The sequence below is a fragment of the Solanum pennellii genome, chromosome 8 (assembly GCF_001406875.1).
Source record: "Solanum pennellii chromosome 8, SPENNV200".
Classification (NCBI taxonomy): domain Eukaryota; kingdom Viridiplantae; phylum Streptophyta; class Magnoliopsida; order Solanales; family Solanaceae; genus Solanum; species Solanum pennellii.
The window spans coordinates 70,405,091-70,421,815 of NC_028644.1; the positions used below are offsets into that span (position 1 = coordinate 70,405,091).

The following is a 16,725-nucleotide window of genomic DNA, read 5'->3' on the forward strand; positions in this document are numbered from 1 at the left end:
ATCCATAATCCAATTTCTATTCTACTATTTAAATAAAGTTAGACCTATCTAAAAAAGAAAAGGGACAAAAGATAATGTGGAGGCTCACTTTACGACAGAAACAGTAAGTTTAGGGGTCGAATTTGAAAATGAAATATTTGAGCGGTAAAAATAGCAAAGAATTTCCATGTCCATTTTTCAAAAATTGAATACGAACTCCTCGAACTCCGCCATTAAACTACTACTCCTTTGTCTTCATCACACTCTTCACTTCGTTGACTCTCTCTTCTGCCATTGCAAATGGGTTGCGTTTCATCCACTTTGCTGAATCAAGAGAATGAATTCACCCAAATGGGTGGCTCTGCTGCCGGTTTTAGCCACCACATTGTCTCTCTAACTTCCACCACTTATGGTCTTTTGACCCTTGATCCACCTTCTACTCCCCCACCCACCACTGTCCCTCCCACCCCTACCCTACCGCCTCGCCACACTCTTGGTTCGCTTTTCCCAAGCCCCTTGTTCGAACCCAGAATCCTCAAGTCCGACATCATCAACTCTTGGGAACTTATGGCTGGTCTTGATTCCACCTCCACCACACCCATCTCTGACAGCTTTCGATTTCTCTCTTTACGCAAATCAACCCCTGATTCTAGTTTCAGATTCTTGAGATCATCCCCCAACAAAGAGAATTCAAGCCCCAATATTCCATCTCTTACCCATGCGCTTGATAAAACTGACATTTTTAACCCCACAAGATTGTCTTCTGCTTCCGTGCTTGATGGGTTTGAAAGGATTTGTCCGCCAAATGGTGACGGTAAAATAGTGATCTATACGACAACGTTGAGGGGTGTGAGGAAGACCTTTGAGGCTTGTAATGCTGTGAGATCAGCGATTGAGGGGCTTGGGGTTTTGTATTCTGAGAGGGATATTTCGATGGATAAAGGTTTCAGGGAAGAATTGAAGCAGCTGATGAAGGGTAAAGAGAGCACTGAGTTAATACCTCCAAGGGTGTTCTTTAAAGGGAGGTACATTGGAGGAGCTGAGGAGGTAATGAGGATTGTGGAGGAGGGAAATTTTGGGGATTTGCTTCAAGGATTGCCTAAGATGAAAGCTGGTTCTGTTTGTGAGGGTTGTGGGGGTATCAGGTTCATGCCTTGTTTTACATGTAATGGGAGCTGCAAGATGGTGAAGGAAGATGTGGAACAGAATGAAGGCAGAGCTGTCGTGGTGCGGTGTAGTGAGTGTAATGAAAATGGATTGGTACTTTGCCCCATTTGCTGCTGAGTGATGCAGGAGTTGTGACTCTCAGGACCTAGCTTGGTTAGTCTCTAATGCACTCTCTTTTATTTGCATATATATCTAAGGATTGAGCTACTGCTACCTTTGGTATTTGACTTACTAACTGGTTATAGCAGAGTTGCATAAATTAATTCTGTACAGCCATAAAGAGAAAGCATAGTTTAACATTTAGTATCACCAGCAGTGCTAGGCTGTTAGCATTTCTAAATACCATGGTACTATTTGTGATTACATTGAACTGCTTCTGAAATGGAATTACTCCAAGAACAGCTCGAGGCTCAGGGATGATTAGAATGGTACTTGGAACACTTATGCTGATTTCTTAACTGAAAAAAAAAGTTCTCTCAAATACGTCTGAGGGCTATTTTAGTTACTAATTAGTGATAGTTTAGGTATGAAACTCACACTCTTAATAGTTTAGGCATGAAACTCAAAAAAAAATGGATAGTTTAGGTGTGTGTTTTTTACACTTATTTTTCTTTATTAAAGGTCACAACTTTCTTTAAAGATCATTTCTACCAAACATTGATATCTGTTGAATGCCTTGAATCGGACCCGTTACAAACAGAAAGGACGGGGGTCTCGCTGCCCGGTCAGCGAGTCGGGGGGTCCAGGGGGGCGACGCGCCCCCTGGCCTGGGGGTCCGGGGGGGCGGAGACGCCCCCGGCCCGACGGTATACAATGTTATTGTATTGGGCCCTTAATTATCTGTCAATTCTGTATGTTGGGCCCAAGCCTGTTAGGGCGTAGCTTAGCACTATATATAGACGCTATGGCAAACCCTATTCTGTAATTCTGTTATTGCTTCTCCTTAATAAAACTGCTCTCCCTCTTCCCGTGGACGTAGCCAATTTATTGGTGAACCACGTAAATCTGTTGTCTTGTTTTTCGCGTTTATATTTTCTCGTATTATCTCGAATTCCGCATAACAATATCTCTGTTAGAACCCCTGTACTTATTTCTGCACCGAGGAATTTCCCGTAAAGAATGACACATTTTATATGTTTGAAACATTTAGCTATGGACTTTACTCTCAATGACATGATTTAATAGCCAGAAATTTCATGGCATTTAGATACCACATGATCCAAGGGTCTCTCTTTCATTCTTTAAATTCCATGCCCAGTCAAACAAGTTCTAATAGAATGTAATAATTTGGGAGCTATTTCAGCCATTACTATTTGGCAGTAGTCAGTCACTTTCCATTTTTAAAGTGTTTTTGCTTTCCCTACAGACCCAGACAGGTTGGTTCTTTAATTTCTTCTTCTACTTTGTGAATGCAAATTACTGGATAGAGTTTCATCACAGGTAAGGCAATAGATTACATCGATTATCCAGATCAGATCAATAAGTTTTAATGATAATAATGTTGCATTTTTCATATACATTTAGGTCTGCCTTTACTAGATTTATATTTTTGACCAACAGAAACTAAGAAAGATATAATGACTGATATCATCAAGCTAAGTGATATATTGATTCTTAAATCTCGGCCAGGGTCCAGTTCTATTTGTAGTGCAATAAATGGATTATGTAGACATCATCAAAATGCAAGAGGATATTTACAGATGAAGGTGCAGTACATGAAGCTCTCAAGGGCAGCTTTTTGTAAGATTTAGCTCAAGTTTGGGCATATTCGGTTGAGATTCAGCACTAAATGAATCAACTGGCTTGTATTATGAGATGCAGTGTAAATTAAAATGCGTAGGTACCAACAATATTCAATAATATATTAATGATATGATAAATTTGTTGCTTTGGATAGCTTTTCAATGGCAAGTGTGTTGTTGTGTGGGTGGATTTTGCTGTTTTCATGGATTCAGAAAGTAGGGAAGTTCCATATTCTACCAGTGAAATGACAATGACTACTACTCATTTTTTATAATGTAAAAGTGGGAAGAGAGGTAAAAGGCCTAATTTTAGCAAGAGATAGATTAGTTATTGAAATGGCTAGCTCCTTCCAGTCATAGGGATATGTTAGCTGCTGCTTGGATTAAGAAAGCAACAATATAATAATGGGTCCTAGCTAGCTAGCTGCATTCACGAATCACAAGTAGGGTATAATCAAAGATTCATAGAGTTACAAGTCAATCCACTTCTTTCAACATAATGGACTAACAACAATATATTTATTTATTCATTTCCTTTCGACGCTTACTTACACGTAGCACTATATTGTATATCTATCGTATAATTCTATTCGCTAGGCTTTGAACATATATATATGTTTTCAGCAGTTAACTTATACAACTGGCGCAAAAATCTTAAATTTTCAGCTAATTAACTACATTCAACTAAACATATCATATTGGATCAAGTAAAAACAATGCCTTTTTTGAAATATTTTTACTAAACCATTATGATCGTTGAAACAAATAACATGTTCCTCAACAATCGTATACATACATAATTTGAAACCAAATATTTTTTTTTTTTGTGTTTTTTTCCCAATAAGAGACCTAATTCATCATTTGTATAGAGGTGATTTTTTATCGTCAGGTGAATTGGATTTACTGATTGTTATCTCAAGATTCTGAAATATAAATATACTAAAGTTATGCATTCTACCCAAATGAATGAGGCTCCAGTTAAAGAAAGGTGTTCTAAATTAATGTCAAGTCTGTACACACTTAATAAATACTTTTGGTAGAATACAATCAATAACAAAAATGTATGAAGTTATCGTAATTAGTCTCTCTCTCTCTTTCTCTCTCTCTCTATATATATAGAGAGATAAATAAAAACGTTAACAAGTTAGAGAGAAGGATAAATAAAAGAAGAGTATCAATTTTATATAAAGATAATATATTAAAAATAACTTTGAATCTCATAAATTTAAATATTTAAATTATGAAATGAGAATTGTTGGAAATTGAAACTCATGAATATAATTACCAAGCTGGTTGTACTAGCTATTTCCTTTAACACACTAAAAAGAAAAAGTAAATTTTGTTTTAATATTTTTGACCAAAAATCCATTCATTGGTTTCACGTCGATCGAGACTCCAGTGATGACAGAAGTTAAAAAGGATATAAGCAAATGGATGGGGACATATTTATAAGTCTAACCACCTTTAAAATGTTAGGATCGTCCTATAATGTTTCGTGATCAAAAGATGTTAGTTATAGAAAAGATGTTACAAGAATATATTAATTACAATTAACATACATGGGGTTTAAAACAGTTTAACTGCCCAACAATTTGCTGGTTTAAAGTTGAATTATGTTTTACCTAACTTTTCTCTTCTTTTTCCACCACCATGTTCAACTTGTTTTATTCCTTTTCCCAAAGTCCCTAGTATTACTTGTGCTCATTTAAAGGAGCTAATCCATGGCAATATATATGACTCACTCAACTCTTTTCTTTTTGGTAAATATATACTCATCCCATTTAAGCGTGCGGTTAATGAGCCGGCTATTTAGTTACTTATTAACTCATACTAATTAACCTGCTCATTTTAATATCTAACAACCGATGAAATATATTTTTTCTTAAAAAAAAATATGTTCCCTTTTTTATTTTCTTAATTTGATGAAGAAGACATATATTTTTTTGGAGAGAGAGAGGGAAGTGTTTGTCGATTTGTAAGTGGATGGATATTGATCGTGCAACACAATACAATATAATATATACAGTATACTAATTCTGTTATGATCATGACAAGTACTACTGAGTCTTAGTCCTAATGATGTTCATTATTCATCAATTCCTTTTCTTTAATGATGATCTCAATAAATTGACGACGCAACCACTTACCTCTTAAACTCTGGTTTTCATGAATTTCACTTTTATTTGTAGTGGCCATTACTATATATTCACCCATGCTAATTATTTTTTTTAACTTACGACTTGATGGATTCCCTAATTTATAAATCAAAATTTTCTCCTATATATTATAACTCTCTGATATATATGACGACAACATTATTATTCATGTACAGAAAAAAAAAAATACTCCCATCAGGAAATTAACTTAGTTATTTTTTAAAAAAAATTTGCTTGATAAGTATTTTAATATCAAGAATTGCTATTTGGCCTGTGTAATTTTAACTTCAATCAGATATCAACTGACATTTTCCGCTTGAACTTACCTACTTTATGTTATTTTACTACATCAGTAATGATATTTATTCCAAAGAAAGAATAATCAGTAAAAAGAACATGTAAATTGTAAATTGTTTGGTCTGTTTAGCTTTCCACATCTTAGCAGATTGCTTTCTTCTAATTAAATCGCGTCTAGTTTTATATTTAATTAAAACGGCTTTTAGGGAAAAATCTCCCATTAATTTATTGATTTTTTGCAATTATTATCATTGAAGATGATGATTTTACAGCGTTAGCTGTGAAGAAATCAGTATTACTTAGCTCTAAAAACTCACTCACTCTCATATTTGGCTCTCTGTATCTTGGCCAACATGTATGTGTAACAAGTGTTAATTGTCCAAGACCACATCCAGACTTTATTATTCATGTAAATTGTTTTCTGGTGTAGCTTTTAACATCACCTTTTATTATCAGACTGCTTTAATTTGCATCTTAATTAGTATATAGTTAAAGCTGCTTTAGAGAGAAAAGTTTGCAATTATTAGTGAATGATTAAGCACTGAACATGATTTTACATCTCTAGGGACCAATTGCTGAAATGAGAGAAGATGCTCTTTCAAAATAGATTGTTGCTTTGTTAGAGAAAGATATCCATGTATCTTAATTAATTAAACGTTTACAGCCATTTTTTTAAGCTGCTAAAATGCATAGAATACGATTCCAATATGGAAAAATTAGGCAGCTAAATAAGCTTATACTACTCAATTACTCTTTATAACTATAGTTTGTTATAATTGTTACTTGCGACTAACATTATACATTAATTTACGTGGACTGACTTCGAGTATAATTAGCCACGTTTGTATTTATATAATTCACCAGAATAATATACAAATATCTAAACAATGTACATATACAATTTACCTCTCTCCCTCGCATCTCTTCTCCCTCTCCCAATCTCGCTTGCCATATATACAAAATATATGTGTAATATACAATGATTTAACCAATGTACATATACAATTCATCTCTTTCCTACTCTTTGCCCTCTCTCGCTCGCCTCTCTACTCACTATAATATGTTGCTAGAAATTGTAATTATCAAATTATATCTATGGAGAATAATTACACTATTTTTGAGTGACTATTGTGTTCTTACGACTTAATATTGGCCCAATATGAAGTTCCCCCAGCCTGTTGTGTTTATATTAGGTTATGGGCTGTAGCAAATTAATTCAAAAATGGGCCCATGGAGATCCAAATGAGAACAGAGAAACGGCAGGCTGTCTTAGGGTGTGTTTGGTAGGGAGAAAAATATTTTTCGAAAAATGTTTTTCAATTTTCTCATGTTTGGTTGGATCAAATGTTTTCCAAATCAATTTATTTTCCTCAAATTTAAAAAAATTATTTTCCAAAACTCTCTTCCAACCTCCCCTACCAGCCCCCCATACCTCTAAAAAATTTAAGTTTATTTTTTAAAAATTATTTTTCAACTTCAAAATTTCATTTTTTCAACTCTGCCCTCGACCCTTCATCCCCACCCCATATCCCCCTACCAGCCCCCACCCCACTAGCCCTCTACACTCCCAAAACAAAATTAATATTATTTAAAAAAACAACTTCAAATTTTAATTTTTTCACCCCTACCCTCGAACCCACCACCACCATCACCACCACCACCACGACCAAAAATATTTTATGTTTGGTTTTTTAAAAAATTTAACTTTAAAATTATTTTCTTACTCTAGTAAAAAGTAAAAGATATTTCTCAAAAACATTTTTCGCTCAAAAATCAAACACTAAAATATTTTTTCGAAAAATATTTTCTACTCACCAATCAAACATGAGAAAATAAATCATATATCTACTTAATTTCTAGAAAAACACGTTCCTTCATACCAAATACACCCTTAATCTATACTCAATTTCTCATTTTATTCACGAATTAATTCAAAGTAATGTGTGAACCATATTACTATTACTTGTATGTTAAAATGATCATCAAATAAGTATGTCTACATTTTCAATTGGAGAATTATTAACTACCTACGTTATATTTTGTCTACTAATTCTATATTGAAAAGATTTTGTATCCAAAGGCAGGGGCTCGAGTCAAAATATTAGGATATTGTATAATATGAAATTAAATTCGTAAAAGCCTTCGATATGTATAATAATTAGATAAACATGTAATGGGTGCGGGCGGAAATGCGTGTACTTTCATTTGCGACTCTCACTTTAACAAATTAGAAAAAGAAGAGTTTGTCCCTTATTCTAAAAAGAAAAAGTGAAAGGCGGCAAATCAGAATATATGAATGAGGCCTTATTTTTAAAAGTCGTGGAAGCATAACAAGTACTATTAGCAGGACACTCACATTATCTACTGCCGCTCAACAAACAAGAAAGCAGCACTAATATTATTTTTAATATACAAATAGGACATGTAAGATCAAATTTAGTGCTTGCACCACCGTATAGAATGTCTAATTTCGATAGGTCTTCCCCATTATTCTATCGCTACAACAACATGAAAGAAGCATAGTAAGAAGGATTTTTGGAAAGTTAAATTGGTCATAAGTCCAAAACAACTATTGGAGATTTTGTCACAAGAGACAAGAGTTGATGGAGAGTGTCGCTAAATGCGAATTTTCGACTCTTCACTTGTGATGCTTTATTTACCTTACATTAATTAGCATATTAATTCATTTGTCTTCGATATGATATACTCTCTGTAACATCAGTCAATATGCAAGCGATGATTTTTTTTAATTTTATTTTGTGATGTTTTTGTTTTAGTCATCTATTAATTGTTCCTTCCGATAAAACAAATCAGTTTAGTACAATAAATTTATATATATACATACCATTGGCTTGGGCATCATAGCAAGTTATAGAGATTATGCTGAGGTCTCTATTTAATTAGTATTTCTAAAGAAAATCTGCACTTTATATTTGTGGATGTACATACATAAACCCACGACTTATAATTAAAAATAATCTGAGACTTGTATGTATTGTCATAGATAGTGCATAAGAAAGCGCAAGGTGTAGGATATGAGACGGACAATTTTACAAGCATAACATATTGGTCCAAACAAAATTGAATGTTAAATAAAAGAGTTAAAATTGAGAAATCTAAAAGAGAAGAATTCTTTTTTTTTTGTCAACTTGCATGTTTCATCATCTTTAGCAAGTTCCACCGCCCTGATCATGATCATGTCATTACCCCCTATTTTCAACTCACCCTTTACTATTTTTTTAAATCAACACATTCCATTAGAGAAAGGATGGTCTTTATCTTTTAATTTTGGTGAAGTAGAACATTATTTTATTTCCATAGAATAAATGCGAAAACATTACTAGTAGTTTTGAATAAAGGCATGTACTTTTATGTTAAAGAGTAATTGGGCCTGTGGGCTACTATGCAATCAGTAGACTTTTGAAGCTCCCTAAAACCCAAATTAGAACCACAAAAGACTATTGCAATCACAACATCTTTTAGCTAATACATAAATTATATTAATAAACAAAAAATGCTAAAACTGTCACTAAATAATTAAACAAACTGGTTATTGTATAAAATGTCGCTTAGGAAAAACTAAACTTTATCTGAAAACATGCATGTTGCTTTGACTAATAATGACAACTATCTACCTTTTTTTGATAGTTAGTTTGTTTGTTTGTTTTTCTCAGTGATAGAACAGGGCAATACTATCTATTTCAATCATATGCTGCAATTCCAATCCTTGATAACTATTGGAGTGTTTTATTCTCCATTCTCTTCTTCAACTCCGTTTAGTGGAAACTAAAAGGAAAAAAAAAACATGGATCAAGCTGACACCATAATACTAGTAATGTGCAGAGCTAACTAGTAGGAGGGTAGGTGTTTAATCGTCAAAACATTAAATTTACTTCTGAAATTATGAAATATTCCAATGTAGCAAAAAGAGTTGTTCCAAGGTGTATATATTATATTCCACTTGTGATATTTTAATTTTAGTACTCCCTCCATTTAAATTTTTTTTTATCATATTTCTTTTTTAGGTTGTTTTAAAATAAATGATTTTTTTTTTTTTGTAACATTTTAACTTTAAATTTTCAATTGGCATGTTTAAGACCACAAAATTAAAGGGCATTTTGATAATTTTACATAACTCTAATTTAGAACCACCAGATTAAAAAGTTTTATTTCTTTTTTTAGTCTCCATTTTAAGTTAAAGTAAATCATCTTTTTTAAAACGAATGAAGTATATTTTATTTTTCAATCGGATGGCCCCGAAGAGACGGTCTTTGAGGTAGTTGAATGGAGTCAGCGCATGTGTTTTGGGTCATTGCTATTTACCACTTTTTCTATAATGCGCAGAATTCCACAATGCTCCTAGTTGTCTGCAAACATCAAAACTAGGGTCAACCATTTTAAAACAAAAATAATACTTTATCTTCGAACAATACCATCTTCGTTGCTTTATGGTAAGTAAATGTGAACCCTTCTTTCGGTCGGTCAGAAGCAAAGTTAGATAGAAGCTTGTAAATTTAAATGGATTAGTAGCTTTATGTAGATTTAATATTTGTACTAAAAAGTTAAATATATATATATATATATTTGTGAATTTTTAACAAAATTAATTAAATTCTAAAAAAAATTTAGAACTCAAACTCTTTATCCCGACTTTAGCCGATAATTACTGATTCATTGCTCTACCACACCAAAAGCTAATGGTTAATCGTCAATCACTTTAACATAAAAAATTTAGCTAGTCCACGCTTCTCTTTCTCCATCTTGGTCGATACATGTTTAGTTAAACTTCTCATATACTAGTGATAGAATGTATGCCTTCACTTAACAGTAATGGACCAGGTCCCTTACTACACTAATGAGTAAAACAGGAAGTTAAATGCAGTAAAATCAGCACAATGATTTTACGTGGAAACCTCCTTGCTTAAGGGAGTAAAACCACGACCTGTCTCACAGGATTTTCAATCGTTTTCACTAATCTTCAAAAGCAAAAGCGAAACACGATAACACCAAACGTAAGAAAGAGTTATCAATCTTACCGTTAAGCAATAGTCCTCTATTGCTTAACAAGCCTAAGTAGAAAAACAATCTACCCACTAAGCTATCCCACCTGGACAACCTAGACTTTGACACAACACACCAATTCCTTTATAGATTCAGGAGTGGTTTACAGTTCAAGAACATGAGAATAAATTCCTAAACAACTAGACGAAGATCTCCAGATGTTGCAGTTGTATTTGGAATTTGATTCTGCCTTTTTCCTTTTTGTTAGCCTTTACAAGAGTTCTTGAAAAGTTTTTATCAAGTTGCAAAAGCTACCAAAAAGTGTTTAGGAAAGTGTCTTTTGTATTGACAAGTCCCTTTCCTAAACATCTTGCCATTGGTTGGAAAGGTCACACTTTCTGACGCCATCGGGAAGTGTGCACCTACTTTCTGTACTATCTCCAGCTGGCAGTCGACTGGCTCATCCTCACGAGAGCCTGGTACCTCTACTAGGTCCCTGGGTTTGTTTCATCTGCAATACTTCAAACAAGACACCTGCAATACTCAAGTAGAAAACCCGGTACCTTTATGAGGTCCCTAAGTTTGTCAAATCATCAAAACTACAAATAACATTTTCCCCCTTTTTGATGATGACAAACAATGATATGATCTGAAATCTTCACCAGAATCGTTCCCCCTGACATTGTATTCCCCCTTTCTGTATATTCCCCTTTTTCTGAATATTCCCCCTTAATGCATGTTCCCCCTTAATGTATGTTCCCCCTTATTTAGCTACTTACAGTTTACTTCCCCCTTTTGGCATCATAAAAAAGATATGCAGTAAACCATTGAGTCAACATAAATACTGAACAAGATCAGAGCAAACAGCAATCAAACAGTAGAGGAAAAGCATTCACAAAAGAAACATAGAAAGAACATCAAAGGAATAAAGTAACCAACATGCCATTATAACATAAATACATTAAAAGCAAACTAAAAATCCATTGACACGATGATTAGCCACAACAAAAAAAAAGACACAGGGAGGGATTGATTGACAGTTTAGGAAGAGGGGGGAGTCTTGGATAGGGACTGGATAACAAGAGTGAGTCGTGCATTGGCAGCATCATTATCCTTGATGGCCTTTTCTTGCAGGGCAGTTATCTTCGCCTTCAACTCCTTGTTCTCTTTCTCCAGAGCTTGTACAGCTGAAGAACCAGGTCCCTCACTTTGTGCAGTAAGCAGCTCTGCTTTGAGTACAGCAATTTCAGCCTCTTTACTACTCAAACGCACAGTGAGTTCTTCAGTCTCATGTTTAAGCTGATCCAGGTCCTCAAGAAGTTGAGCCATCTTGCTTTTTGGTAAGCCTCTGCCTTCAATACATTCACATTCAAACAAGGTATGCTCAGAGATAGTTTGTTTAACTGTCCCCACCTTTCCAACACCAAGAGGAATCCGAAAATGCTTGAATACTTCAGTGAGAAAGTATCCATACCCCATTCCATGTACTCCTTTCCTCTCAATAACTGTTTTGTGAATGTGTTCAATCATGAGACTAGGAAGACTTAGAGCCTCAAAGCTGCACAGCATCTCCATTACGTACAAGTCAGCAGCAGTAGCAAGTGTTCTCTTTTCAGTGCGAGGGAGAATCACTTTGTTGACAAACTCGAAGACCAGCTGATAGTCACTCTTCATAATTTTCTTATAGATCCCAGCAACCTTGGTTGTGGGAGTCTTAGAAATCATAGATGCAAATTCTGAAGAGCAGGCTTTTCCCTGCACGGACCGGGTCCCCTCTGTAGGCACTCTGAGGATTTTGCCCAACACTTCCTCATTCAAAGAAACAGCAACATTGTTCACACGTGTGAGGAGACTCCCATCTTCCAGAAATTGAACATTGTAATAGAATTCACGAACCTCTTCTTCATGGAGGATGGGGGATTTCTTGTTGAACAGGTGCAGCCAAGACTGGATCTCCACCATGTCATGCAGAGAGTCCATGCCCGGAAGAGTAATAATCCCCATATCAAACACTCTTCCAGCGAGAACTGCTTGTTTCCTCAGACTATCAACTACTTCTTGCAAGTTGACATTCTCAACTTTCCTGGCTTGAGGACCAGGTTCCTGTGTCCGCTTCCTCTTCCTTTCAGATTTCTTCCCTTTTGACTGTGACTTTTCAACCTTCTTTGTAACCCTTTCCCTTTTCTTTTCTGACTTCTTCTTGTTATTTTTCTTTTCAACCTCTTCTCCAGACAACTCAACCAACTTTTCTTTAGGTATCCTAAAATTTGATACCTTGAAGGTTCGTGCACTTCTGACTGCAGCAGCAGATCGTGCACTTGCCTTCAAGGCATCTACCATCAGTTTTTGTGCAGCAGACCTTGTATTAGGTCGTCTCTTAGGAGTCTCCTCCACGACCTTTTCCTTCCCTTTTCGACTTTCCACCTTCCATTTTAATGATGCTTCCTCACTTGCAGATTCAGATGAAGAGGAAGAAGAATACCGCCCTAAATCGGGGGTTTTATCGAAGATGGGTTGAGAAGGCCTTACCTCTTCTCTTTCCAGGGCGTCAGTATGTTCTGCTCTGACCTCTTCTCTCATCATTGCCAGGCTCTCAATCACAAGTTCCTCACTTGCTGCCAGAATATTTGACTCGGAAGCCCTGTGTTTTGGTAGGTCTCCCTCAAACATGTTGTCAGGCAACATGTCTTCACATGGACCAGGTACTGAAGAAGTGTTTAGATCGATAGAGAAGAAAGGGTTGTCCGGAGTATTTTGTGGAGGACTGGGTGGGGGAGGAAGTCTGGCTTGAGCAGTTGTTGGAGAATAGAATGCAAGGGGCTCAATTTCACTAAGGGCATCCAACATTTTCTTAGAAGAAGATGAAGAGGAAGACATGTTTGTGATACTGGAAGGTTTCGTTTAAGAGCAAAAAGGAAGAAGAGGACAGATTTGGCCTTTGAATTTGATAAGCCTTTTGATAAAAGGAGAGAAATAAAGTTAAGAAACAGATGAGAGTTCCAAAAAGAAAAAGGCCTTTTTTAAAAAAGTGAAAGGGTGCCAGGTCCTTGATTAGATGCGTCGTTTGAGAGAGAAACGATTGGACTGATCGGTCAGAGCAACCGATGACTGACACGTGGCATTTTTCAACGGTCAAAATTTTAGTTTAAATTTAATGTAAAAATGCTAACCTGGACAGGTACCCGGTACCATGATAGAGTTTAACTTCATTCCTTAATTGTTCTAGTCTCTTCTTTTGCTGATCAGGTCCCTACTGAGAGTATACCTACTAAAGATACAAAAAGAGATCTTGTTCAAATATTTAAAATTCACACAAAGGATACCTGCACAGCAATTTTAGCCATCAAGGGAGTTCCACTGTTTGAGGCTAAAGGCATCACTTGGAGATCAACATCCCCAACTTTAACCGATTCCTCTCAAATTGATCCTTGCTGAGAGCCTTGGTGAAAATGTCTGCAATCTGTTCCTCCGTTGGACAATATGTGAGCACAATATTTCCCTTCTCAACATTATCTCTCAAAAAATGATGTCTAACATCAATGTGCTTTGTTCTCTTATGATGGACTGGGTTCTTTCCCATACTAACAGCACTAGTATTGTCACACATAAGAGGAATTGCTTTGATGTGGATTCCAAAATCTTCTAAGTGTTGTCTGATCCACAATAATTGAGAACAACAAGCTGCAGCAGCTACATATTCAGCTTCAGCAGTTGAAAGAGCCACAGAGTTCTGCTTCTTGGTACCCCAAGAGATAAGTGATGATCCAAGGAAATGAGCCATTCCAGAGGTGCTCTTCCTGTCAACTTGATAACCTGCAAAATCAGCATCTGCAAAACCAACCAGATCAAAAGTATCACCTGCAGGATAAAAGAGAACCAGGTCCCCTGTTTTCTTCAGGTATCTGAGAATGCGTTTTGCAGCCTTCAGGTGTGAATCACGAGGACATGCTTGAAACCTGGCACACATTCCTACACTGTAAACAATATCAGGTCTGCTAGCAGTCAGATATAGCAGGGAGCCAATAATTCCTCTGTACATTGTCTGATTCACAAGGGGATCAGATTCTTCTACTATCATCTTGGAATTTGTTCCCATAGGAGTGTCAATAGGTTTGGAATCAAACATGTTGAATTTCTTCAAAAGCTCTTTGATGTACTTCTCCTGGCATATTGAAATTCCATTTGATGATTGCTTGATTTGCAGTCCCAAGAAAAATGTCAGCTCACCCATCATGCTCATTTCAAACTCTCTTCCCATTAGTGATGAGAATTCTTCACACAGGTGTTCTGAAGTGGCTCCAAAAATTATGTCATCCACATAAACTTGAATGATAAGCAATTCTTGTTCCCTTTTTAATAAGAACAAAGTATTGTCTATCTTGCCTCTTTTGAAATCATTCTTCAACAGAAATTTTGACAGCCTTTCATACCATGCTCTTGGAGCTTGTTTCAGACCATATAGTGCCTTGTTTAATCTGAACACATGATTTGGTAGCTCTGTATCTTCAAAACCAGGAGGTTGCTTGACATATACTTCCTCCTTGAGATCTCCATTCAGAAATGCACTCTTCACATCCATTTGATACAGCTTGAATCCCATAAAAGCAGCAAAAGCTATTAAGATTCTAATAGCTTCCATTCTGGCAACCGGTGCAAAAGTCTCATCATAGTCAATTCCTTCTTCTTGATTGTATCCTTGCACTACCAGCCTGGATTTATTTCTAGTAATAGCTCCACTTTCATCAAGTTTGTTTCTGAATACCCACCTGGTTCCTATTATTGTTCTGCCTTCAGGTCGAGGAACCAGGTACCATACCTTACTTCTTTCAAACTGATGAAGTTCTTCTTGCATAGAGTTGATCCAGTCTGCATCACTTAATGCTTCTTTAACATTCTTAGGCTCAATGGATGATATGAATGCTGAGAATGCAACTAGATTTCTTGTTTTTGATCTAGTTTGAATTCCAGAATTCAAGGGAGAGATGAGATTATCAAGAGGATGTGATGAACTATGCTTCCATCCTGACCTTGCAGCAGACTGATTTGGCAGACCATCATGATCTTCTTCATCAGGAGTGACATCATCTTCTGGGGGTTCTGATGTACTCTGGCTGGAGTTTTGAGTAGTACCAGGTACCCTATCATCCTGTTCAACCTCAGCATCTTCCTCAGGTAGACTGTGATTCTGATCTTCACAATCATTTTTCAGTTGTTGATCTGCATCAGTTTGAGCGCCTTCAATCTTCTTGGATGTTAGCATTTTTAGCACATCATCATCATCATTTGATCCATCACTCTTCAAGCTTCCATTTTCATCAAAAACAACATGAATGCTTTCTTCAATGCATTGTGTTCGCTTGTTGAATATTCTGTAGGCTTTGCTGGATGAAGAATATCCAACAAATACTCCTTCATCACTTCTGGGATCAAATTTTCCCAGATCATCCTTCCCATTGTTCAGCACAAAACATCTGCATCCAAAGGCTCTAAGGTAATTCAGCATTGGCTTCTTGTTGTTGAGTAGTTCATAAGGAGTCTTGTTTAGCACAGCTCTTATTAGACACCTGTTGGTAACATGACATGCTGTGTTAACAGCTTCAGCCCAGAAACTTTGAGGAAGATTTGATTCAATAATCATAGTTCTGGCAATATTCACCAAGGTTCTGTTCTTCCTCTCCACTACTCCATTTTGTTGAGGAGTTCTTGGAGCAGAGAAGTTGTGGCTTGTACCATTTTCCATACAGAATCTATCGAGAGTTGAGTTTTCAAATTCTGTCCCATGATCAGATCTAATACTGCAAACAACTTGATTCAATTTGGTTTGAATCATTTTGAAAAATACCACCAACTCATCAGCTGTATCTGCCTTTGATCTCAAAAATCTCGTCCAGGTGTATCTTGAATAATCATCAACAATCACCAAAATATACTTCTTGCCATTTCTGCTTTGAATCTTCAAGGGTCCACACAGGTCCATATGCAGCAACTCTAAGGTTCTTGATGATGTTACCTGATTCTTGGGCTTGAAAGATGATCTGATTTGCTTTCCTTTGACACAAGCTTCACATATTTTATTTTCAGCAAACTTCATCTTAGGCAACCCTCGGACCAGGTCCTTTGAAATCAATTTATTCAATAAAGATGAACTCACATGTCCCAGCCTACGATGCCAGAGATCAGCATTTTCATTTTGAGCACTGAGACATGTCAAGTCATCTCCATGAGAGATTTCCAAGTTTGCCACATACATATTTTTACTTCTGTGTGCAGTGAGAATTACCTTGTTTGTAGTTAAACTCACCACAGTGCATTTCTCAGAAGTAAACTTGACTTCATTTCCTTTATCACAGATTTGTGAAACACTCAGCAAGCTGTACTTCAAA

General features: G+C 36.0%; 1 protein-coding gene across 2 annotated transcripts; it reads left to right on the forward strand.

The window, feature by feature from the left end:
* The first annotated feature begins 104 nt into the window (after positions 1–104).
* On the forward strand, positions 105–3,076 carry LOC107027165 (uncharacterized protein At5g39865). Of its 2 annotated transcripts, none has more exons than XM_027918896.1 (2): positions 105–1,299; positions 2,783–3,076. In XM_027918896.1, the coding sequence occupies exon 1, from the start codon at positions 280–282 to the stop codon at positions 1,261–1,263; it is 984 nt and encodes a 327-aa protein (XP_027774697.1). In that variant the 5' UTR covers positions 105–279; the 3' UTR covers positions 1,264–1,299; positions 2,783–3,076. The 2 variants fall into 2 exon arrangements, with proteins under 2 accessions (XP_027774697.1, XP_015083832.1); XM_015228346.2 differs by having other exon boundaries at positions 107–1,299; positions 2,776–3,051.
* The last annotated feature ends 13,649 nt before the right edge of the window (positions 3,077–16,725 follow it).